This window comes from Alexandromys fortis, unplaced genomic scaffold (genome assembly GCF_014885135.2).
Source record: "Alexandromys fortis isolate MF-2015 unplaced genomic scaffold, M_Fortis_MF-2015_v1.1 scaffold_14, whole genome shotgun sequence".
NCBI lineage: Eukaryota > Metazoa > Chordata > Mammalia > Rodentia > Cricetidae > Alexandromys > Alexandromys fortis.
This window is the reverse complement of record NW_026067910.1, coordinates 19,301,911-19,327,671: the sequence shown is the minus strand read 5'-3', so window position 1 is coordinate 19,327,671 and position 25,761 is coordinate 19,301,911. Positions and strand designations below refer to the sequence as shown.

The 25,761-nt window shown below is 51.8% G+C and overlaps 1 protein-coding gene across 4 annotated transcripts in view; it reads right to left on the bottom strand.

Moving 5' to 3' along the window:
• Window positions 1-25,761, bottom strand: part of Zmiz1 (zinc finger MIZ-type containing 1) — a 201,137-nt gene that overhangs the window by 86,146 nt on the left and 89,230 nt on the right. For all 4 annotated transcript variants that reach the window (XM_050138036.1, XM_050138033.1, XM_050138035.1 and 1 more), the window contains 3 exons: window positions 9,553-9,661; window positions 5,362-5,475; window positions 425-530 (listed from right to left, as the gene is read on the bottom strand). In XM_050138036.1, coding sequence (XP_049993993.1) covers window positions 425-530; window positions 5,362-5,475; window positions 9,553-9,612 — 280 coding nt within the window. In that variant the 5' untranslated portion in view covers window positions 9,613-9,661. The remainder of the gene's footprint in view (window positions 1-424; window positions 531-5,361; window positions 5,476-9,552; window positions 9,662-25,761) is intronic.

The following is a 25,761-nucleotide window of genomic DNA, read 5'->3' as shown; positions in this document are numbered from 1 at the left end:
TTTTGAATGAACGAGTGAGTGAGTATGAACGGTGTGTAAGGGTCACGATGCATGTTTACTCTGCAGTACAGCCCTGGCTGTATATAGCTTCGTGAGCAGGAAAACCTCTTCTGCTTCTCCGAGTCTCAGTTTCCTCCCTGGTGCAATTGGACAGATAACATATGATCCATGCCAAGCACTCACTGCAGTGACTGAATGAGAAGATGCCTGGCTGACCTTCAACACAGTGCCTATGTTGGGGTGCAGGATATCTGGGAGCCTCTGGTAGCTCTGGGTTGCCCCTGTGCTGGGAGACACAGGGAGCTGAGCCCCAGCTGTAGGCCCTAGAGCTGATGGTTCAGCCATTCATTCTAGACCGCCTTCAGACTAGCTGAGGCTCTCTCCACCTAGGGTCCCACCTGTGGAGCCCCAGATAGGTACTCACCAGCAGACTTGGGAGTGAACTTGTCTCGATTTGCAGCACACACGGCCAAAAGTCTGTAGCCCAGGTCCAGGTCAAACCCCTGTTGGGCAGCCACGCGGCTGACGACCTGACGGCAGGAAAGGAAACAATCCAGAGTGAGTTGCCAATTCATCAGCGCTCTAAGCCCAGGTAGGGATACTTGCCTACTACACAATAAAGCAGGTGAAGCAGTCAGGCTATGGCAGGGGCCCAAGGCCAGGGGAAGCTAGGATTCTAGTGGGGTCTCTGTCAACGGCTTGGGTGACCATCTTCAAGCTAGCCACTGGCTGGAGAGGGAATACCACCTTTGCTAGACTGGCCCCAGCAAGCCGCTCTGCATCACCCCAGGGCTCCTCAACTTAATCTTGTGAGTTTCAGGCCCAGGGTGCTTCTTTCCCTTCAGCCCTCCCCACCATGCCTGAGCTTCTGCCCCGACCTCTACAGATGCTCACTGTCTCTGCTGTTCCCAGGCATCAGCTCATCCAGGGGGTTTCCTGGAGATGTCCTACATCCCCCCCCCCCCCAATCAACAGCCATGCCCTGAGAAGCAGGGACTTGGGATCTACTGCTCTTTCCATAGTTTATAGGCAGAGTTGCCTGGCATATGTCAAGGGCTCCTGGACCAGGCAGATGATCTAGTTGGCTATCATCACACCTCAGTCTAGAAACTGACTCCTATATTCTAGAGCTCAGCCTGGAGTCTGACACAGCACCAAGCCCTTAGAATCTTACCCATATGGAGACATAGGCGCCTTAGGGAGTGCCGTGTGGAACTGGGTTGCCCCAGGGGCCAAAGAGAGGCCCTGGAGGCTCTTGCCCATCTGACTGTCTCAGGAAGACACATCCCTGGGTGACCTGCTGCTTTTAAGTCCACACTCCCACCTCACTAATAGTGGCAGGATGATGCTTCCTTGTTAGGAAGGAAGAAGCTTGGAGAATGAAGTCATGCAAGAGAGCAGTTGGGGAGGCCATAACTGAGTACGGAGGAGTCTCCCCAGATGCAATAACCCCTACTGCTGAGGAAGGGAGGCTCAGTCCTCAAGTCTCCGGGGCTACCTATTTGGATGCTGTCGTGGGGCCTCAGGCTGCAGTGGGTTTAGCCTGGCATCCAGAGCCATCACCATAGCAAGCTATTTTTTTTCTTGCCCACTTTGGGCTTGCCGCAAGGGTTCTATAGCTGAAAGGGAGGAACCTTTCCACCATGCCTGTGAGGCCAGCGCTCCTTTCCCTTTCTTCCCCATCCCGTTCTTTCTTTCCTTGAAAGGTATCACTGTGTAGCCCAGTCTGGCTTCCAGACTGTGATGCTTTTGAGTACTGAGATTGCAGATGCATCCCCACGCTGGACTCTGTCTCCTTATTTAAACTGAAGGGACAGAGAAGGGCAGATGGAGGGCCACAGAATCAGGGAGGAGGTAACAGCCCCCTTTTCCTAGGACCACCAGTACCTGCTAGATCAGAACTCTGGACCCTCTGTCCCTTCTCCAGGGACGCCCCCTGCCGGGTCAATGTCAGCCAGGATGCGGGGAGGCAGCTAATTTCACTTTGGGATGTTTGCTTAGTTAGCGATGCAAACAGAATCCTTTCTTGCTCCCCATTCTCAATCCCACAGGCTCTCTGGCCATTAGTATTATCCTGAGAATCTGGCTTCCAGGAAACGAGAGGTCCTATGTGTGTGTGGTCCGGGTAGTCTGGCCAGTGAAGGGTCCAGAGCCACAGCTCTCCACCTGCAGGGAGGCCCCTGGGCCCTGCCTGGGTCAGGGAAGCAAGGCAAAGGTTTTGCGCCTGGACAATACCGGCCAGTCTTGCTGCTCTGGTTTAGAAAAATTCTAGCTGAGTTGAGCAAGAGTGGCCTGGGGTCATGATCAGGCTAGAAGGACTTCAGGACAGAGAGCTGACGGGTCTGCCATTGTCAAGTCTGGCATACAGAAGGGACTTTGGGCTCAAGCCATTTTTTGCTGTAGAAGAAACGGAGACACGGAAAGGATTTTACTCAAGATCACATAACACAGGTGTAGCAGCAAGCAAGCCGGTGCCTGTGACACCAGAAAGACTCATGTGTCTATCTGGGCAGCTGGTATCTCAGCGAGGCCTGCTCAGTGTGAGTCCCTAGGCATGAAACAAGCGGTTGCCCTAGACTAGACACCCGCTAGAAACCAGCTAGTGGGCAGGCTGCCAGGTACCTAGACCTTGGGAGGGGCACCTGGCAGGGGTGTTTAGTATCAATACTTCAAAGGGTGAAAATATTGTCCCAGAGACAGGATAGGGAGGGGACTTGCCCAAGGGAGTAGATGGTTCTGCTGTTGTAGCTGATGCTCAGAATCTGGGGACTGCCTGTGTCCCTGTCAGTCAAATCCCACTTTACCCAAGTGAATACCTATTTCCTGGACCTCAGTTACTTCACCTGTGAGATGGGTACAAAACTCATAAAGACGGTAGATTGGAATGAGTCCAGACAGGCCTCCAGGGCTTGGTTCAGGGTCCTGTGGCCCAGAACCTCACACTTACATTGAGTCTGAGCAGCTTAGAAGTTGGTGGGAAAGAGAAAAAAAAAGCAAAACAAAACAAAAACCCAAACAGCAACAACAACCCTTCCATGCCCATTTGTTGCCTGAAGCTGAGTGGTTTTTAATTTATATCCTCAAAGTAAGCCAGATCTAGAGGAATTTGGAGCCAGATCTCAGAGGTCACCTAGGGAACTGTGTCAACCTGTAGGCTTAGCTGTCCCCTAGCTAGGGAGGGACCCAAGCCTGCAGTCTCGTGTGTGTGTGTGTGTGTGTGTGTGTGTGTGTGTGTGTGTGTGTGTGTGTTGGAGAGGGCTTAGCCTCCTTGCCCTGAATCCACTTCTCCTTGCTAGCAGCCTGGGGTAAGGATGGTGACCCAGGTGACCCCTTCCCTGTCTAACTGGCAGAGTCTTCTTTAGATACGATGAAGGAGGAGCCTCAGAAAAGAGACTGGGTGTCAAGGTCAACGTCTGTGATTGTCATCTCTCCCTATTTCCTCCTGCAGCAGGCTCTCCTGAGCTCACAGGCCTTGTGTGGAGGGGGAGGGCGGCAGAGGGGTTGGGAGGCAGACTGGAGGGCAGGGGCAGGCACATGCTTTATCATGGGGATGAGGTAGGAGGCCCAGGGAGCTGACACCGAGCCACAGTGTCCTCTGTGTGGAAAGACACATCTCTGTCCTGGCAGATCTCAAGGGTCTTCTGGGGTGAGTCCCTCCCCCAGGAAGCCCTGCCTGGTCACACACTCCCAGAACAGACTCCCACAGCTACTGTCCTTACTCCAGCACAGCTCTCAATCTCCGCTTCTTTGCCACCAGAACCTGTCCTGTCCAGCTGAGACCTAGGCTCTGTTCTCCTGGCCTGTGGGTTCTGCCTGTGTTTCAGAGCTACTGTGGTGACCCATAGCAGAGACTTGGCAAATGTCTGCTGAATGACAAGGGCAAGGCAGGGCAGGGCCAGTTCACGGTCTGTCCAGGGTGGCTAGGGCCAGTATCTCCCAATAAGGCCACTCTCCAGGGCAGTATGTTGGGGAAGCATATTCATTTGTTTGATGATATACTGTGCATGGCCCCCACCCTCTTTTACACTGTGGCCTAGGCAACATCTGGTCCTCTCTTTGGGGCTTAGGCTGGACCCAGATCCCACAAAGAGGATTAGGCAGTTGGGAGAACAGGGGTGCTTGGGGGCTGAAGGACGAGGAAGACGGCCATGCAGGTGGCTCAAGTGAGACAGATGGGGCCAGCTTCTGACAGAAGAGCCCTGGGAGGGTCTGGGTCATGTTGCAGATGGACAAGAACATCCCCTCTAGGTTCAGGCAGGCCTTAGCTAGAGACCAAGCTGCTTTTAAGTTTAGGCGCCACAAGCAGTCAGTTCTGAGTCTTAGTGTCCTCCTCTGTAAAATGGGCAGCTGGAAGATCAGGTAGGTTCTGGGAGGTGGCATGTGTCACCGGCAGCTCAGTCTTTCTCAGAACAAGGATCCCAAAGCGGTCGTCTCCTCTTCTAAGGCAGAGCTAAACTAGGCTCTTTGCTTCCTTCCGATCTGGAGCTCCTCAAGAGCCGCCATTCCTGCCTGGCCGTGCCTCCATTCCACACCCAGGACGTGCAGGCTGCCACGGTGTCACCCACACTCCCTCGCAAGCTCAATGCAGACCTTCTGAGGGACTGCCGTTCCACACTTATGCAGGCTGCATGGTTGGGGGGGACACTTAAACACTATAGAAGACCTTCAGGTGCTTCTCTGCAGTCCCGAGTTTAAGATCCTGAGCCCTACCCAGTTTTCTGGACACCAAGGGCCTTTGCACATGCTGCCTTGTGGGACCTGGCTGTGGTCAGCAGCCTGGCAAATTGTGGCATATGCACGTGTGATTTTGCATGACTGGCCCCACCTTTCAGCTGATAGAGATCCATGCTGGCCTAGCACCGTTTTCTCAGGCATCTCTCCACACTGCTGCCCCTTACTAAGAAATTAAACTGAAGAAAGTTTTATTTATCTTGGGGTTCCCAGGACTTGGCAGAGGGGACAACACGTGATAAATGAGGGATCAATCAATGTTTATTTGTCCAGATGGATGAATGTAACAGGGACTCAATACATGTTCTTGAGTGGATGGATAGATGACCGTAGGGGAGCTCAATAAGTGCTCAGCAAATGAAGGGATAAACAAATGGCTATGAAAAAGGAAGGCAGAGCCTTAGAAGTCGAGCTGTCCCACTTTTGATGGAGCACTGGTCCCCACAGTGTACTTTTCTCTAAGTGTGAGGAAACCACACAGCCCATGGAGACCGTCTCCATATGAGACCCAGGGTGGGGGAGGACCTGCAGGGCCAGCTTACAGCATGGGCAGCTGTGCCCTTGGCCCACAGACTTCTGGTCTCACATCCGTGTTTCCCAGTGTGCTGGGTGAGGGGGTTGGAGACTCACCGTCAGACAGCCCATGAGGCTCTGCTCAAAGGGCCGCTGGAAGGCTCGAGGATCTCCACACCAATCCAGCAGCTCGGTAGCAGCATTGTGGAAGTTGGCGGGGTTCTGTAAGTGCTGTGGAGAAAAAGGAAAAGGCTTGAGGTCGCAAGAGGAGGCCACCCCAGGCCTGACCCAAGAGGACAAGCACAGAAAGGGCAGAAGGGAGGCCGCATTTTTCAGCTTTCTCAACCACCCCTCTATTCAAGGCCTGGCCCACTGCAGCAGGATGAGCCCAGCAACCCACTTCAAAGACTAGAACCAGAGTTGGTAAAGGCCAGTGGCATCAGACATCCAAGTGCTCTGTAGATGCAAGTGCTGGGGAGGGGTCCCAGAGGGGCTTTGGAAGGTGGTACCCAGTCTCCATACCTAAAAGCAGCTGGTCCCACAGGTGCCTTCTTATCCACCTATCACCTCTCACCCTCTGCTCAGCCCAGGTCCTCTCTATTATGTATGGAGGGGTAGGGGCAGTCAGCACACAATGCTGCCTATAGTCTGGTGTATGTGGCTTAATGCTCCTAGCTCCAAACACTCCCAGCTCCCCAGATCCAGATTTTCTGGGCTCTTTTGGAGTCTCTTCCTCCTGCCTTCCATATAGGAAGTCAGAATCCCGATGCCTTCAGTGCTACTTCAGGCTAGCAGGCTGCCAGCACCGAGAAACTGCAAAGATCTAACTTCACCCTCAACACTGACCCACGGCTCCCTGGGTCCTTGGCGCCTGGCATTGAGACCAGGAGCTAGAAGGCCAGGGCCACAGAGCAGGTTAGAGTCACAGCTGTGATTTGCAGCTAGCACTTGGCTAGTACTGCTGGTGTGGTCCCATAGGGTATCCCTAAGGTCCTAGTAGAAACCAGGCGTCCATGTACAGGATGCTAGCAGCTCCAGGGCCCTTGGTGCTGGTAGGGACAGCAGGATCACACTGGCCTAGATGGACCATGAAACCCGCCTGTGTTATGAGTCAATTCACAGCCAAGGCAGGGGTGGGCCTTGGAGCTGGCATAGGGCTCTGGGAGCCCCTCTGGGGTCAGGGCTCTGGGTTCCCTCTGCCTGGGCCCTTATTAATCTCGGATGGACCCTTCACCTCTCTCAGCTTTGGTCGTCCATCTGTAAGATGAGAATGACAGACTACCATGTGGTCATGGGAGTTTTGGTTCCTTGCGCTTGCCCTAGCATGGTTCAAGCAAAGAAAGGTTCACAGTGAGGAGAGATAAAGTGAACCCATTAAGAACATCCCTCTCCGTGGAGAAAGAGGAGAGGAAAAAAATAGAGGGGAGAGAAAGGGCAAGTGAGCCTGTCAGGAGGCTGAGTGAGGATTAAACAAGACTAGGCTTATGTAGTTCAGGCAGAGTGCCTGGCAGGTGGGCACGGCTCCACATGGGGTGGCTCTTGGCTCCATCTCAGTCTCCCCAAGGTTCCCTGCCTCCCTTGTGGGAGCTCAACTGTGTGGGGGCTCCCAGGCTTGACTCTCTTGAAATTGCAGCTCCTTATACAAGATTGCCAAGACAGGAGGGACCTCTGCTTAGACAGCCGTACCCTGTGGGAGGGTGGCTGTCTGGCTTTGCTGGTTTCTGTGTTCACTTCTAAACATCGGGGCTCTGATGGAGCATTGCAGCCCAGCGGCTCCTTCTGGCTTGCACGCCACCTGACAGTCAGGTGCTTCATTTATTTATGTGATGTCACAACCAATCAGCAGTGCCAGCAACCTCCGCACGCCACTCTCAGGTGGCCATAGCAATGCCCTTTAGAGGTCTGAGCTCCTGGGTGGCCTCTGAGGCCAATCCCCACCCAAGCCTGTTCCTGTTCAGGCCCTATTTGAGCACCAGCCTTCTGTGTCTTGTCAGCCTGTGTCTCCTCCTCTCCACTCACAGCTGGCTCATTATGGGATGCATCTCACAGATGAGGTAAACAGTAGCACCCCTTGCCTGGCTGTTGCCTAGAGCTCGGTGGCCTCAGCTGAGGCCCTTCTCTCTGTTTGAGCTGCCGGCTGTAGCCTCATTATGGCTTACGTACATTCAGAGACGGTGTCTTGATGACACACAAAGTGTACACCTGGCTCAAACCCACCCCAGTCATGGAGTCACGCAGCCCTGAGGCCACCACTGAACCTCAGAGCCCTCATCTACGAAAGGTGGGGGTAGGGGCAGTGGCAGCTTACGGGGCTGTGGCCAAGTATAGAAGTGTGGGATAAGCATGTTACAGAGTGGGGTCAGGGATAGCCAGAGGCAACTGGTGCTTGTCAAGCAGGGGCCTTGCTTCTCTTATGACACTAGACGCTAGAGGATAGGAGCAACTTCTAGGCACTCCTTGTAAGTCTGAAAGGAGTGATGGGTGGGTGTCCAACTATCCTAAAGACAGCTTCTCTACTGAGGCTGGCCACCTGGCCACTTCCCAAGGAACCCCAGTGGCCCAGAGAGGGAAAGGGAGCAGGTGAAGGTGGAGAGCCTGGAGTAGGGACGCATTTTGAATCCCTGGCAGAAGCTCTAAGCAGTGAATGGTCCTGGTCTTCAATGTCCTGTTTCCCATCAGAAAGCTTGTGCATGTCTACAATTCCTCGGGGGACTGGAACTATACCATGATTGCTGAGTGTCTGGGCAGCAACTGGACACACCAATGCTCCAACCAAGGCTGGCTCCCAGCTGCCCACCAGTCCCTCTGTGAGTCATACAATCCATCCATGTGTCTGTCCATCCATCCAGAACAAATCCATCTCGATACCGACCTGCCCACCCACCCATTCATCCATTAATCACTTTATCTGTTCCTTACCCATCCACTCATTCATCTGTCCTTTCATCTAGAAGCCAATTTATCCAGCCAGCCAGCCATTCATCCATCTATCCATCTATCATCTATACCTACCCACGCATCTAACTCCCCAGCCATATGTCCATCTACCCACTCACCCACCATCCTCTTACAGAACCACCTATTGGTCCACCCTCCTCCATACCCACTTGAAATACTACGGCCCCACCCAGGATGGACTGAGCACCAGATAGGGCATGGTGGACTTTGAGATCATCTTGTCTCAGCTCAGGAGGGGAGCAGGATAGGCGAGGTTACTGGGTGACCAAGAAGCCCCTGAACCCAGGCACAGGGTGTGCAGATGCTCCGAAGGCTGCCTAGGGCCTGGCGAGATTGCCGGTCACCATGAACTGATTGATTCACAGTTCAGGGTTCTGATGACCAAGAGCCCTGAGAAGCACACCTTGTGAAGAGGAAGCTTTGGTTCAGGCTAAAGAAGAGGAGCAGCCAACCAAGAGGGCTGCAGAGAAAGGCTACACAGTGCTGGGGTGCTCAAGCCAGGCACTGCTGGAGGCTGGCCGTGTGGCTGTGCTGGAAGGGCTTGGTGTGGGAGTCCACGGTTGGGAAACCCAGGGTGGGAGCCACAGCCTGCACCAGCCAGGGTACGCCCAGCAGACAGATCTGTCATCCATGCCCGCAAACATCTGCCTTTCTATTCTGATTAAGTTGGGACGCCTGAGACTCCACAGTCCTCGGGTAGAGGCTGGGCCTAAGGGTAGAACATTATTTCCAGCCATCTCTTGGGGGGTGTCTCGTGAGGGGTTCCCTGCTTACCAACAACCCAGGGCAAGGATGGAGGTGAACGGCCACTGGAGCTCAGCTGGTGTGTGGAAAAGCTAACACCACTGAGGTATTTTTTTCTTTCTATGCCTCAGTTTCCTTTGCTGCAAAATGATTTAGTTTACCAGAGCCTTTTCTTTTCTTGTAACTTTTGGGAATAGGCCCTCATGGAGCCTATCCTGGCTGCAAACTTGCTAGGTAGCTAAAGACTATCTTGAAGTCCTGATCTTCCTGCTTCCATCGACCTAGTGCTTGGAGCCACAGAAGTGTCCCGCCATACCAGGCCTTTTCAAGTAGCGGGAGCAGAGGTCTGGGAAGGGAGATGGCAGAAGGGGTACAGCAGCTTTGGACACCTCACTGAATGCTTACCACAGTTTAAAGCATGGAAGCAAAGCCCAGAGAAGGCAGGGTACTGGTCCAAAGTCACACAGCCGGGTCGGGGTGAGGCAGTGCCGGCGTTCTTGTGTGTGTGTGAGTCTAGAGTTAGACTGGCACTTTGGGGCCATCCTGCTGCAGCACAGATCTACTCCCTGGCCCTGCTGCTCCCGCCCCCCAGTCAGCCACACTCACCTGCTTGATGCACTGCAGACGGTCATTGGTCTGCTGGATGTGCCTATCCATAGAATTCATTCTGGCCGTTTCGCTGGGTTCTACCCGAGAGCCATGAACGTTGTCCAGCCTGAGGAGAGAGGAGAGAAAGTGTCACTACACCTGACAACCTTGCACAGCCTTCCAGCTACCCTTCCACTTCAACGCTGGCCCTAGAGGGGTCCTGGGCACCCAGCTTTATCCTGGGGTTTTCCAGAAGAAGGGAAAAGTGGGGGTTGTGTTTGTATTTATTTCTCCCATCCTCATCTTGACTCTCCTTTCATTGTCCTGGTACCTGTCAAATTCTTATACTCCCTGACACCACCCAACTCCTTGCCCATCATTTCTTTACCATTTCAACGACTGTTTGTTGATGTCCTGGGTAGTTTTATGTCAACTTGACACAAGCTAAAGTCACTTGAGGGGAAGGAGCTTCAGTTGAAAAAAAAAAAATGCTTCTGTAAGATCAGGTTATGGACAGAAAAACCTGTGGGGCATTTTCTTAATTAGTGATTGATGGGGAAGGTCTCAGTCCGTTGTGGGTGGGGCCATCCCTGGGCTGGTGGCCCTGGGTTCTACATGGTAGCAAGCTGAGCAAGCCATGGGGAGCAAGCCAATAAGTAGCACTCCTCCATGGCCTCTGCATCAGCTCTGGTGTCTCCAGCCCTCCTCCCCCGCTGCTGTGCATCAGACTTCCTGCCTTGGCTTCTTCTCCAGTGGGCTGGAGAAGTGTATGCAAGCTAAGTAAACCTTTCCTTCACAAGCTGCTTTTGGCCATGGTGTTTCATCACGGCAATAATAACCCAACTAGGACAACTGATCTAACCATCCACACATCCTTACGCCCATCTGCTCAGCCCTGTGCTTCCACTTGCCCGGGAATACTGTAAGATCTCCAGTGCTGGGGCTAGTGCTAGGCCCATGAAAACGACGAGATCTTCTAGTGTTCACGGATCTCTCGGCACGTGTATGCATCGCTGAAGCATTTGCAAGGCTGAGGCAGAAGGATCACCAGTTTTGCTGAGACTGTCTCAAAAGGGAAAAAAAGTCTGCATTTACATTAGGTCATCTACTGGGTGACAACTGGTTGAGCTTCTTCTGCTAATGGTCACAGGCTGTTCCAGGACCTGGGCACTGACAGACACTGCAATAGACCCACATTGTAGATGAGGAAACTGTGACTCAGTAAGAGCCAAATTCCAACCTATGAAACAGGTTCTGGGCAGTGCCAGCGGGTCCTTGCTGGAGGCTGGTAGGGGTACAGAACACCTTGGTACCTGCAGGAGTCCATCAAACAGAGACTGTCTCCTCCTGAGTACACTTTCACAGAACCTCAGCCAGCATTCATGTTACAAAAGAAGGTTCTTGGGGCCAGGGACAAACCTCAGGGCAGAAAAGAACAAAAGAAGGCCCAGAGCAGAAGAAGGTCAATAGTACACAATCTGCCAGGTCATCTTGGTTCTTGGCACTATCTGAAGACCTGCAAATGATCACTCTAAACATGGGCAAAAAATTCCAGCCAGGGTCCCTGTGAAGTGTGTGATTTCTGGGCCTGGAATGATGGCTCAATAATGGCTAGGAGCATTTGCTGTTCTTGCAGAGGACCTGGGATCCCAACACCTGTGTGATGGCTCTCATCATCTGTAATTTTAGTTTCATGGGGTCTGATACTCTCTTCTGGCTTCCTCAGGTACCAGGCATGCACGTGGTACATATGTTTACATATTCAGGCGAACATTCATACACATACAGAGTGGAAAGGGTGTGGCTTCTGAAGGAAACTAAGACAAGGATACTGAGTCAAAGCAACCCAACCAGGTCGTTTCATTGGCTAGCTGAGGAGCCGGAAAGGAAGTACAAAGAAACCCCAGGTCTAGAATAATCTGCACTTCAATTCACAGGCTACGTCCAACCGGGAAAAGGCCTCAATGCCCCAAGCAGCCAGCAGGGGGCACTGCAGACAAACTGCAGCACCCTGAGGGCCAGAAACTGAGGCTGTGGAGACTTCCAAGTCCTCTGGGCACCTTTCCCTTCTAATCACTCCAAAAGCACACAGGTGTCCTGTTCAGTACTCTGGCTTCGAAGGTTTGCTTTCCCAGTGTTGAGGAGACAAGAGTATGGGGGCAGGGGGAGGATCTGGAGGTCCCATCAAGTTCTGCCTCCAAAGATGCTCTTCCAGGATGGCCATGCCATTTAGGACCAGGAACACAGGGAGGTCTGTAGCCTAAGAGCCCATCCAAGGAAACTTCTAGCAAGTATGAGGAGCTCGCATTTCCCTGGTCAGCAACCATTGGGTCCCAAGGCTGCTTTTCCTAGGATCCCAGGTCTCACTTCAGGAGACAGACAGTGACAGACAAGACCATTCTAGATCAGGCTAGTCTTCCCAGGGTTTCTATAATCAAAGATCCACAGGGCATCAGTGGGGGAAAGTTGTTCCCAACCTGCCAGTTCAGCTGATTTTTTTAAAAAAAATATTTATTTATTATGTATACAATAGTCTATCTGTGTGTGCCGAAGGCCAGAAGAGGGCACCAGACCTTATTACAGATGGTTGTGAGCCACCATGTGGTTGCCGGGAATTGAACCCAGGACCTTTGGAAGAGCAGGCAATGCTCTTAACCACTGAGCCATCTCTCCAGCCCCCAGCTGATTTTGTTTTGGTTTTGTCCAAGATGACATGATCTACATCTTCCCAGGCATGGAGTCCAGGCTAGGCTCCCTCCTACCGAATCAAGATGTGACCAGCTTGGCGTCCAGAACCTGTGAGATTCATAGGACATTGGATAGAAAGCTGCCAGGAGACACTACAGATCACAGGGACAACAGCGGGGTCCCCCCAATACACACAGTCTCACTGTAGCTCAGATTTGTCTCAAACTCACTGTTTCAGCCTCTCCATTGCTGGGATTACAGATGCCTAGCAATCATGTTTTTACTTATAAAATATAGTATCTGGTTGAAGAAAGGTACATATCACACAGGTAAGGTGATATGCAATACAATTCTTTCAATTTTTCCCCCCAGACAAGGTCTTTCTACGTCGTCCAGGCTGGCCTTGAACTCATGATGGTCCTGTTTCAGCTTCTGGAGTCATTATATTTAGCTGAGGTGTCCTTTGAAAACTGCTGGTATTGCGAGGCGGTGGCGGCACACGCCTTTAATCCCGGCACTCAGGAGGCAGAAGCAGGTGGATCTCTGAGTTTGAGGCCAGCCTAGTCTACAAGAGCTAGTTCCAGGATAGACTCCAGAGCTACAGGAAACCCTGTTTTGAAAAACCAAACCAAAACAACAAGAAAAACGAAAAAAAAAAAAAACCCAGCTGGTCTCAATGCTGGAGAATGGCGTCAATAACACCAGTAATGACTGGAAACGATTAAGTCTGAATTCTACAAGGGGAAAGGACTTGAAAGTTAAGGGTTCAGGGCCTGAGAAGAGTTTAGCATTAGGCAGAAGAAATGGGATATGGAGGGGGGACAATCTGGCTTTTGTACATTCTGTTTTTGCTGGCAGTTCAGTACTGGGGCATGGCTGGGCTAGGATGGGAAACTCTGCCTTTCTAACCATTAACACGCTGTTCTTTCCTTACCTCATTCTCCTTTATGTTCCTACCTCAAGCCATGACTGGGCCTCCAAGGGTGTCCTTGTTCCAGCCAACCCACCCAAAGTCAGTTGTTTCCAAGGCCACCCCAGAACCTGAGCATCGCACCCTGCAGTCGGGAAGTAGTAAGCGCTTGGCAACCAGCAGAGGTCGCCCCGTTGCCACGGAAGCACCACTCAGCTACGTTTGCCTCCAGGAGCCTTTATAAGTCCTTACAAACCCTTAGTGGCTGCAGCTCTAGCACCCAGGAAGGTTGGGGCTCTGTGCCAACCCAAAGCAATGCCTTGGTAGCCTCGTCCACTCTGTTGCCCTCTAAGCAGGTGTGGGTCCAATCAGGGACCTTGGCTATCCTGCTTTCTGTGTCCATACAAAGCCTTCCTAGTTAGTCTGGGGTTTTGCAACCCTCCCCACTGTGTGAACAGGGCAAAGCTGGGTCTCAGTTTCCCCATCTGTAAAATAAAGGGCTGGGCTAGTCATCCTCTGGCAGCCTGCCAAGCTCCAGCATCTGAGGGTCTGGCTTCCTGGAAACTCCACCTCAGTAGAAAAAGAGTACTCAACTTCAAAATGCAAAGGTTCTTCCCAAGCTGGGGAGCCTGCTGCCTGAAAAACTCCATGAAAGCCCCACCCCCAAGACAGCCCAATGCCCCAGACACTGCCTCTTTTGAAGCTATGCCTGGCTAGGGTTCATTGTATGTATGGACGGTTTTGCATGAGGATGTGGTCGTCAGGCTGAGTTTTCCCGACTTCCAGGGGTGGTTGTGCTGGAAGAAGCTTCTGTTTACACCTGTCATCTCCTAGCAAAGCTCAGGTCAAGTTTGCCCTGTGCTCTTAAAGCCTCTCTGAGAATGAATTGCATGCAGAGAACTGAAGGGACTAAGAAGCCAATCTCTTCAACGACGCCGGTGGCAGAATGGAGCAGACAGAAAAGACAGACGCCTCAAACGAGCAAAAACCTCTGGCTCTCTGACACATAGGGCCCTGCCTTGGGTTCTTCCTTGGACGCAGGGACAGGACATTTTTCCCCCTTTGGTACTGTGGGCACTCGGAGCCCTTTATGTAGCTCCCTAGTGTCATACAAACACCTCACAATCATCCCATAAACTGTTTTCTTACTTTTGAGTCCTAGCTAGCAAACCTTAGAAGCTCTAGGCAGAGGTGTTTTTGCACTGCTACTCACCTACGGGCCCCTCTGCAATCTCCAGAGAAGGGATGTGCACACATGGGCTGCTGGGATGTGCACACATGGGCTGCTGGCCCAGATGCACTCGAGCACACACATCTCCTGACAGCTTGCACAGGCAAGTAGCACATCTCTGGGGAGCTGTGTGAGCAACGGTGTGCAGAAATGATTCAATCACCATGCACATCTGCAGTTTGAGTGGGGGTGGGTGGAGAGTGGGGCCAGCAGCAGGGCTGGGAGGCTCTACCTGCAGCCTGAGTAGAGACTGTGTTGAAACAGAACCAGGGCTGGCCAGCTGGGAACAGTCTCGCTAGGCAGAAAAACAAAACAAAACAAACAAAACAAAACAAAAGAGCCAGGCTCTAGTCTACCATCACAACCTTTCCCTATAGCAATTTTAGATTTTGAGAGGGACACATGAAACAACATCACCCATGGCCTTCCCTGGTCTGGCGCCCTACCTCCCACCACTATTAACCCATATCCCAAGTCCCTTCCTTGGACAGCTGGCTGATTCCTAGTCTGACTCGGCCTGCCCTGGGTCAGAATGTCTGCTCCTTTCACTCATCAAGGTCCACCAAACTGTAACCCCTGTCCCCCCCCCCCCAGTGGCACTACTCACTCTGTTCCTATGTCCTCAGCGTCCTTGTCAGACACCCGTCTCCCCTTCAGCTGGGATGTGTGGCACTCTGTGTCTTGAAGTCCTTACCCAGAATGTGCTCACTCAGGTACCGAGAACTGAAATCTTAGCAGTAACCAGGGGATCTTGGGGCTGGGAGGTACTGGCCATCTATCTAGGGCAGTGTTCTTAAGAAGTGACTGGTGTCTCATGAGTGCAAAGGATAATTTCTGGTAACCATGGACAAAAAGGATGATTTCTGCCTAACAATGGGCAAACCTTTCCATTTTCATAGTGAAATCTTGAGTCTAGGAATATGATCAAGAGCGAGTTCATGTGTTGATCTAAGTGAGTTCAAAATCATTCTGAATGGAGTCTTAGTTAAGAGTGGCGTGGGGCGGGGTGGATGGGACTGAGGTAAGGGAAGCTCTGATGGAGACCTCCCCCTCATCTGAAGGGGAAGTCGTGGGAGTTCAGGGAGGTGGAACCAAAGGAGGAGGGTAAGACTCTGTCTTTGGTGTTTTACTCCAGGAAGAAGGGTGGGCAGCAGGAGACAGGAGTGAGGAAGCTCTGGGCAGGCAGGAGGCCTGTATAGGGCAGAGGTCCAGCGGGTGCTAAGTTGGGAGCCCAGGCCTTTCTGGCTGTAGCTTTGGGAAGGCCCTTTCACCTCCTGAGCCTGTGTCTTCTATGGGAGCACAGGAAATCTCCTCCCCTCTTGGCTGGGCTAAGGAGCAGAGCAAGCAAAGGCACTTAGGAGAGAGGATTCTGAATGGCCCACACCTGCTTCCTCTACCCAAGCAGCGAACACCCCCTGACTGGCTCCACGAGGCCCACACCATCTGGCCAGTAGCTCCAGATACTCTGACACCATGTTGGAGGTTTCTGGAAGGATGGACCCTTTTTTCTCAGTGACCCCATCTTCCAGCATCCAATCCATTCACAGGAGTATCCTTTGTTGATGTTGGTTAAAGAAAAACTGTGTATCCAGCCTTACAGAGTCCCAAAGGGCAGCCCACCTGCAGCCTGACATTCTTCCCTGGACTGTATAGAGAAGTCACTGCCACACACATTGGAACGTGGCCCTGAGAAAGGTCGGTCACTGTCCTCACCCACACTAGGCTCCAGACTGCAGCTGCATGGGACTCTTTGTCCTTTGGGTACAGGATGCCATAGCAGCCTTGCGGTACCCCCAAGTCAAGCCCTCCCATCCCGTCTGGTCAGTTTAGGTTCCTGACACCACCACCTACACACACACACACACACACACACACACACACACACACACACACTAGGCAAGGAACGGCTGGTTTAGCCTTGGGCAAGGCTTTGGGGGTTCTTCTTTCCAAAGCCAGTCTCCCCACTAGGTTCTCTGCATCACCTCACTAATGTCAGCTCTGCGGTGACTTATGTCCCAGTTATCATGGTCTGGCCACAGAGAGGAAACCGAGGCTCTGAAAGGCCCAGTGACTTGCTTGGGGCCATAGTGCTGAGCAGTGGCGCCGGCATTCTGTCCCTGCTCTGACCACAAGCGTCTCTGTTGCACAGCCCATTCTGCACAGGAGCAGGGCAGATCGTCATCAGCTGGACACTTCCTTTCCAGCCCCACTGCCCAGAGCAAGGAAGTGACCATCAGGGCTGTGCAGGGCCGAGATGACTGACACTGCCCAGGCCACTGTGTCTCCCAGGACAGCAGCACTCACACAGAGGCCCTGACCTGGCTTTGCCTGGAGCTCCTGTGGCTGGCTATTCCAGAGTCTCAGATACCAGGAAATGGGGAGGGGTTAGGGAGGCCATTGGTTACTCAAGAGCTCTGGGGACGGGGAAGGAGGAAAACTGGAGTCTTCCAGAAAGCAGTGAATTCAGGCAGATGTTCCTATAGTTACAGCTCCGGGCACAAAAGGTGTTTTGACTGTCTCCTACTTCGGCTCCCTACACCTTCAAAATCTACTGACTTGGTATTCTGGGCAACATGACGGGACAGAAGAAGCAACAGTATTTCCCAGAGGGAGCCCCTAAGACCTCAGCAGGTCCTTAAGGAACCACACAGTGCAGGGACAGTTGGGCTGAGAGCAAGGATGGGAGCAGAACCACCCCCAACTCCTGCACCCGGGACAGACATGGCTAAACAATCACAACACTCTTCTTGCTTCGTCCGGACGTTGACAGATGACTGTCTACCCACCCACGCTTCGCTAACCCGGGAAATGAAGACATTCGGGTGAGTTAACTTTGTGTACACGTGTGTCTGTGTGTAGTGTGTGCATGTTGGTGGCAGTGTATGTGTGCGAGGTTAGGCCCACAGTTGACACAAGATGTCTTTCTGCAGATTCTTTCCATCCTTGTTTTTTTTTTTTTTTTTTTTTTTTTTTTTTTTTTTTTTTTTTTTTTTTTTTTTAGGCGGAATCTCACAGTGAAGCTGAAGTTTGTTGATTCTGCTAGGCTAGGTGGACAATGAGCTTCCAGGCGCGGCCTAGCTCCCTTGCTGCCAATCACATCAATGCTGAAGTTATAGGTTTGCACTACTATATGGCTTTTATGTAGGTTCTAGGGAACTGAGCTTGGATGCTTGTGTCCGGCCTTGATGGACTCACCTCTAAAAGGATAGCGAGCAGCAGGAGGCTATCACGTAGACCACACACCTACTTCCAGATCCCTGATGTGGTGTCCTTTTCTAAAACCCAGAGTGTGAGCAGGGCTCACTGGAGCCCCCATGGATGGCGGGACCACAGCCACGCAGCCACACTCCAAGCCGCCACCTAGCACAGTTGCACAGCTAACTCTATTATTATATTTTGCAGATGGGAAAACAGAGGCTCTGTGTGAGTGCGCATTGTCTCTCAGTCTGACAGAGGCGTATGGCTGTCCAATGGACCAGCTTCTTAATTTATTTTTGATTGTGCACGAACACCCACACAAGCGCGCGCACGTGCACACAGACGCAAACACATGAACGCAGTGCCCGTGGAGGCCAGGAGAGGGGGTCAGACCCCCCCTCATCCCCTGGACCCTGGAGTCTTAGTTACAAGTGACTGTGAGCTTTCAGAGGTGGATGCTGGGAAAGCCGTGTGAGCTTTTAACCCAAGCCCTCTCTAGCCCCTTAAGCAGCTTTTGTCTGCTTCTGCTTATCAAATATTTCAAAATTTCTCAGAAACTATATATATATATTTTTTAAAGGAAAAGTATCAGAAGGAGACAGATTAGTGCTAAAAGTGCAGACGGGAAACAAGAAGCAGCAATTCCTACGGCTTAGACCTGAAAGGGACCTGGGGGAACAGGGAGACCTGCTTCCTAACATTCACCTCCGGACACCCCTGTAGAATGGACCTGGGAGGGTGGGTGTGGGCAGAGGAGAGCCTTGAAAGCCCGTGGAGGTCCTGCCTAGGCCTGGGAGCCCCAGGTGCCCTGAGCCTCTCCTGGTCCCACCTGGCCCTTGCAGATAACAGTCAAGACAAGGCCACAGTTTGTCCACAGCTACCACAGTGGGGTGTCGGGAGCTGTGTGCCCATGCCAATGGTGACAGGAACAAAAGCTCTGTGCCCACTGCGATATAACCATGTTTTCTCTGCAGAGCTGTGACTCAGGGTTCTGGGCAGAAGTCCCCCTTCTCTCTAGCCCCCATCATGCTGCCTAGCATCTTGTCTGAGCTCAGGGAGTTTCTGGGTATAAGGGTGTTAGGGGACCAAGCCACTGCTGTCTCAGATCAGAGGCCCTCCAGGGATAAGTGGGTCCTTACTTCCTGCCTGGCGACTATGACATGAAGCCCCACCACATGCACTCTGCGGTTCGCAGAACATTTGGGTGTCCTGACCTTGTCATCACACAGTCTTAAATAGGCGAGTGACTTAGTGGGAAAGGCACTAGGCCACTGGGTTCAAATCCTGCCCCTATTATATGCTGGCCCCTGAGCCCTGGACTCTTCCGCCAGCATGAGGTAGTGATGACAGCAGCCACCTCGACTGCTGTGCTCACTCAGTCAGTGAGTGAATGAACGTGCATCTGCATCCAGCCCCAACTACTAGTTCTGTACAGGGCCCGGCCCTTCTGGACAATAGCTGTGGAAGGAGGAAGCAACAGAAGCCTGGCGCCTGTTAGGGAAGACTTACATGCTATGACTATGAATGTTAAAAATTTTCAATGTGAAAAAACCCAAAAGCCTAGCTTTTAAGCCTGTTTACTAAATTTTTGCAGTAGTGCCTTAAAAAGAGGCTCAGCTTGTAAACTGAGGGGATGGAAGGCGGACTGAGGCACTAACCCTCAGCATCCCTCTTTTTAAAAGATTTATGTTTATTACTTCAATTGTGTCTATGTGGGGGGTATAAGCACATGAATGCAAGCTCCCACAGAGGTCAGAGTGTCTGAGTCCCCTGGAGCTGGGACCACAGGCAGTTTAGCTGTAAACTGCCTGACACTGGGTGCTGGGAATCGAACTCAGCTCCTCAGGAAGAGCAGTGTGTGCTATTAACCACTGAACCATCTCTCCAGGTTTTCCCACCCCCCTTCCAACATTCCTCTTTCGAGAGTCTCCACAGGGGCTTGGAGGACATGAGCAACTGGGACTAAAAGTAGGGCAAAGACAAACCCTCCAGCTGTAACGCCAGGCAGAGGCAGGGAGCAGGAAGTGTGGAAAGTGTGGATAAGGAATAGGGCAGGAGTTCTGAGATTTGTGAGGTCTCCAGGCAGGGCCTGGGTACCCACATGGAGCCTATCCAGGCAGGCAGTGGAGACAGGAGGCCAGAGAAGTCCACTGAAGGGTCAGTTAGGTGAGTGGCTGTAACCTGTCCCTGGGTTCACCTAAAGAACTGAGGCCCTGGTCAGATGAGACAAATGCTGTATGTTCTGCTCTCCTGGACAGATGGCCTCTACATGTTCCCACGTGACTTTGAACACTTGACATTTCCACAGGTATTGGACCATAAGACACACACACACCTTCCCCTGAACACATTTGAAAATTCCATGAGCATGAAAGTCCCCAGAACTCACCTTGAGAAATGCTAACCTACAAGGCATGCCAATGGGATACAAAGGAAAGAGGGAGACAGAGGGGATAAAGAGAAGCTGGCAGCAATCAGAGATGGCAGAGCCACCAGGGTGTGTGCAAGGCGAGACTCTCAGTTTCATATGAAGACTTGACTCCAAAGCATTTGTAGAAGGAGAAGTCCCGGGAAGAACTGAACCCTGGGTCCTGGATCCAAGGCTTTAAGAAGCTTCACGAGTATCTGCCTCTCCTGGAAATCCAGACAGTTCCCTCTGCAGCAAGGCTGCCTTAGGCAGGGAGCAGAGGCCCAGCCACTTCCTGGATGGGCAAAGATCATGGGAGCTATCTGAGGAGAAGACTAGGCCTGCTGCGGCTAACACCCCTCCTTCCCCCCACCTAGGGGTCTATCGCTGGGTACTCCTGGTTTTGTTTTTTTGTAGTTGCTCTTTTTTTTAGTGGGGGGGGGGTGTTCCAAGCACATCAGCATCTATGTGCAGCACTATGGACATGCACTTGACCTCTTTGGATGTTTCCTTAGCTGCAGAAACCTTAGATGACTCTACACATAGTGTGCATTCCAACAAGCTCCTTCAGGTACATCTTCCCATCTAGTTCTTACTCTAGCCCACTGGGGTGGGTGTCACTGCCTGTATCTTATCGTAAGCAAGGCCCAGAGAATTTACACAACCTTCCCAAAGGAACACAGCTGATGTGTGTGTGTGTGTGTGTGTGTGTGTGTGTGTGTGTGTGTAAGACTGACTTACTTTGTGTGAATGACTTACTTCAAGGGCTCTGGCTTAATCCCACAGTCGCAATGGCTCCTTGTCTGGTAGCAGCCTACAGCAGAGTGGGCCTCTTTGGTGGCTTCCTGCTCAGCTCATGGCCATATTACTAGGTGACTGAGGTGCTTAGCCCCTTGACTCTGGCCTTGGTGGGAGGAGGGGTCTGGGCGGGATGATTTCTCCTCTGGATTTAAAATATTGGGATAGGTTAGAGAATGATATGATCAAATAAAAATGAACATGGAACCCCTGTTTTCTAGAAGCCTAAAATGCAGATGAGTCAGGGGAGCTGCCCAGACACCACTGGCTACGCCCAGCACGAGGCTGGAAGGAGGGCAACACACAGGCTTTCTGGAGGAGGAAAGGATACAGCCAGGCCAACAACGGTCAAGACATTGTGGGCAGAAAGGTAAGGCCTGCCCTACATATGAAAATACAAAGCTCAGGGCTTATTTCAGCTGATGCTGGCTGATCAACCTGGCAAGTGCTACAGGGTCTTTGTTGAAGGACAAGGTGCAGAGCGAAAACATTCTGGGTTCTCACTATTCACCATCTTTTAATTAACATGCCCTGTGGCCTTGCATGATCCCCCGCTTCCGCTCAGGCTTCTAAAAATCCCGAAGCCCATTTCTGACCTGTGATTTCCCATTGCCTTACGTCTCTATAAGCAGTGTTTTAGCTTAAGTGGCAGTTGCATATTAATTACAAAGTTAATTATGGGCTGTGTAATCATGCTGTAATTCATTAGTTTACTCTACATTCTGAGAGCCTCGTGCTAATAGCAAGGGCTGACAGGGCTTCGGGAAGATCTATGCAAACCTAGACTGAGGAGGTGAGAGCCTGGAGACCCCCAAGACACTTCCTTGGGCTGTCCTGCTGTGGGTCTGTGCCTGGTTCAATGCTTCGTGTGGTTAGAGCTTGGGGCCCTTGCTGGCCGACTGATGGGCACACTTCCTGGCGCACATGCTCTCTGTCAGTCTGAAGGAGGAAAACCCAGCAGGGGCGTGTTTGCTTCCCGTGGAAGTTCAGGGACAGGAAAGGATTTATTTAAAATCACTTATGGAACAGGGATTCGCTTGCAGGTGACAAAATAACTCCTCAGATCACCAAAGTAAGGCGGTCATGGAAGTCCAGGTCACAAGGACAGGCTAAGGACGGAACATCAAGTCCTGGCAGAGGTTGGGTTGGGGAAACCCAGTCTCTAAGGGGGAAAAGTTTGATTCCTGTTTGGACCAAGGGATCTTCAAATATTCACCCTCTTGTACTGGACTCTAAAAGCCTCTACCGACCCTCTAGTTAGTCTGGTTCTCTTTTTCTCTCTTTGCTTCCCTGCTTTGTTTAGTCTCTGCTCAGCGGTGCACAAGGAGAACAATGGATCCTGCACACGCCTTTAATCCCAGCATTGGGGAAGCAGGCAGACGAGGTCTCTGAGTTCGAGGCCAGCCTGGTCCACAAAGCGAGTTCCAGGACACCCTGTCTCACACCCCTCCCCACAAATAATCTCCTGAAAGGATCTGGTAATGTTACCATAGGGTCAGGTCCATCTGTGACCTGGGTGGGTAGAGGATAGGGCAGACAGGAATGAGGCACCCCTACCCCTGCTCACAGCTTGCCAGCTCCGGAATTGTGTCTGGCTATTCTTTTTTATAACCTGCTTTCCCAAGGCCCAGTGCTGCTGGCCGCTAAAGAATCAGAGTGACCCTCCAATGACTTTTAAAAGTCTATGTGAGTAAAGACAGGCCTGCCCTCCCCCTCCAGCTCTGCAAATCTTCAGGTCAGATTTCAAATCCCCCTTGCAGGAGGGGGACAACCAAGGCTGTGACCTGCCCCGGACATAGCAATCTGGTGGCCAAGACCCTCTGTTTTCCAAATATAAAGCGGCTTGTTTATTTTTCCTGACAGCTGAAGGGGAGAAAGAGGTGGAAGGCCTTTCCCTTCTGGCTCTAGTCGACAGGAGCAGAGAAAGACTCAGAACCCCAGCTGAAGGAGAGGAAGATAAATAAGAAAAAACAAAACACGTCCTTGCACTACAATGGAATGTTTTAGAGAGAGGTGGAAAATGCAAGGTCAGGGGCAGATCTCATTTTCTGGCATCTCAGTGAGCCCAGGGAGGAGGCAGGCTGCTGCTGCCTGGGTGCTTTCAGGGGCAATCAGTTTTGGCTGGAACTCATTTGGGGGGAGCATAGGGAGGGGATGCATCTTAACAGTCAAAGCACCCGTGTTGATTTCCTTTCCAGGGAATACTGGTTTCCCTGGTAACAGAAAAGTCCGGCCTCCAAAGTTCTGACAGGGAGACTAAGCTTTGCCTGGGATGCTCCCGACAATTATCCGAGGCCAAGGCTTCACTGTCCTGTTTGCCCCAGCAGTGATCTGGGAGAGAGCGAGGTGTAAAAGTGCCAGCTCTGCAAAAATATAGCCACTGCTCCCCATCTCTCCCCCACCCCGGTGCTGGTGCAAGCAGCTACTCATCCCTAGATTCATCGCTTTCCAGGGCTTTATGGCTGAGCAGGTAAAAATGCCAGAAGCAACTTGGAAGGAAGCCCATGTTGACAGCACCTGTGAACCCCAGGAGGCAGTAAAGGCACAGGGGTGGGGGCAGCAGTGGGCCATTCAGAGCTAGGCTCTGTGCAGGGCACTCGAGCTCTGACACAGAGGACCTGCATGGGAGCAGGGCGGGTCTCACTTTCTCTCTCCATGCTTGCCCACAGGTGTACCTACAGGTCCCAGATTTAAAGCTCTTTTTTTTTTTTTTTTTTTCAGAAAGAAATATTCCAAGGTCCGGCCTGAGAGGATGCCATCCGTGCATCAGGTGCTGGAGGAAGGAGAGGAGCTCCTGATAGTATTTGCAGAGCACTTATCCTGAGGCCACCACTGGGCGCTGGGCTAAGTGCTTGACATGTGGTATCTCATTTAACACACACTCCAGCTGCCCGGCAAGGCAGGAACAATTACCCTCTTCGGAGGGAGAGGAGGGATTATATGACCTGCCCAAGGCCACCCAGTAAGTTCATGGCACAGCCATGATTCACACCTGCCCCTCTCTGAGGCCCATTCTCACAGGGAAAGGAAGGAGAACTGGGCCAGAAGAGACAATGTGGCTAGTGGTTGCTTCCCTCATCGTGAAAGGGAGACAGATGTTCCTAGACTTTCCCCTTGGCTTCCCTTCCCAGAGCCTTCCCTGCTCCTTCAAACATTCCACACACTGTCCGCCCAGAGGAGGACAGGCCACAGAGCAGAGACACCTGGAGGCTCCAGAGCAAGGCCCCAATCCCTGAGTCCACCTCCAGCAGGCACAGCAATGGTCACCACATCCAAAGGTCCTCTGATTGCATCTTTCGTGGTTACAGTCCAGCGATTAGAGCGTTAGTAACACATAGTGGAAGGGCTGGGGGCTCAGACAGAGCCAATCAAAGCTCTCACCATGAATTCTGTGCTGTTTCAAGCATTCTGTACATCATATTTTATTTTATTCTTTCAGCTATGCTGTGAAATAATAGCGTAAGTAGCCTCATTTCAGAAACGGAAAACTGAGGTCAGAAGCTTTAAAAGCCACACAGCCAAGATCACATAGCTAGTAAGTTGTAGAGCCAAGAGCAAAGAGCTAGTACATTGTAGAGCCAAGAGCACAGAACTAGTATGTTGTAGGGCCAAGAGCACAGAGCTAGTACATTGTAGAGCCAAGAGTTGAATGAAAGTTCATCTTTCATTCAATCCTGCCCATCTCAGTCTTGTATCTCTGGTTCTATCCTATTAGGATAGGTGATAGTCAGGAACTCTGGGTTTTCCCTCTACAGGGCCCACTCCCTTAAGAAGTTTTTGTTGTGCTCCAGAGAACATCACATAGAGATAGCACTCATGTGTGCTTTTGTGTGCATGCTTCTGAGTGTGCTTGTGAGCCTCCAGCTTATGCTGCATGAAAGGTGTGTGCCACTGAGAAAACAGAATTGCAAATCTCATCCACAAATCTTCCTTATCGAGATGCTTGCAACAAGCAGATGCCGTGAATTCCCAAGAACAGGCAGGCCTCCCCCTCGCCTTGGTTCCCTCTAGCTCCCTGCTCTCCTGTGCCTGTAGGGAGTCATGGGTTGGCTCCATGAGGTCCCTCTGGCTGCCAGCAGAAGGCCAGTTCACACAGGAAGTGGCAGTCCAGCAGAAATGCTGGCTCCCTCGTGGTGTAGTCTGGGAGAGCGCCAAGGGCCCCTCCTGGCTGCCCGAAGCATGCTGGCTGCTCTGCTCTAGCCCTTGCTGTTCAGATGGTGAACAGGGCCTCAAGTACCAGCAGTCAAAAGAGAAAAGATCCCCTGAACAAGCATCATAGTCAGTCAGCACCAAGGGGCCAGTAGTGCCTCCATCAACTCTTCTAACACAAATATGACCCATGGTTGAGGCTCCAAGAGTCTCTTACAGGACTGGGGTCTCAGATTTGAGCACAGAGGTCTGTCTGACTCAAGAGATCCAGAGTTCAAACCATCCCACCATGTTTCTTGAGTACTGGGTTCTTCAAGTCTTCAAGCCCCTTAGGGACCCTTAGCCACTAACACTGGCATATATATTTTTACCTGAACTCTTTAGAGGGATGGGAACCTCACAGGTGTGTAGCCCCACCCTAGTTGGAATATGATGCACCACAGGGAGATTTTTCTGATCACACTGAGTGCAGTTCACCTTGTCTCTTCCATGCTTGACCTCTGTCCCCGAGACCAGGGAATGGAAGAAGAAACACTCCAGGTGAGGTAAACCAGTCAGGTACAACTTTCCCAGCATCTTGGGATGCTGAGTGGTCAGCAGGAGGCTGCCTACTGGGCACCAGTGGCCCAGTCTTGACTCTACCCTAACCTGCTGTATACCAGGCCAGTCTGATCAGTCTGATGCCCTTCCTAAGTTTTGTCTTTGTGTGTGTATGTACACAGATGTGTAGGTGTGTATGTGTGTGTGCATGCATGTGTTGAACAGATGTGTAGATGTGTGTGCGTTATGTGTGCAGGTCAGAGGATAACCTTGGGTGTCATTCCTCAGGCACCACCTACCTTCTGT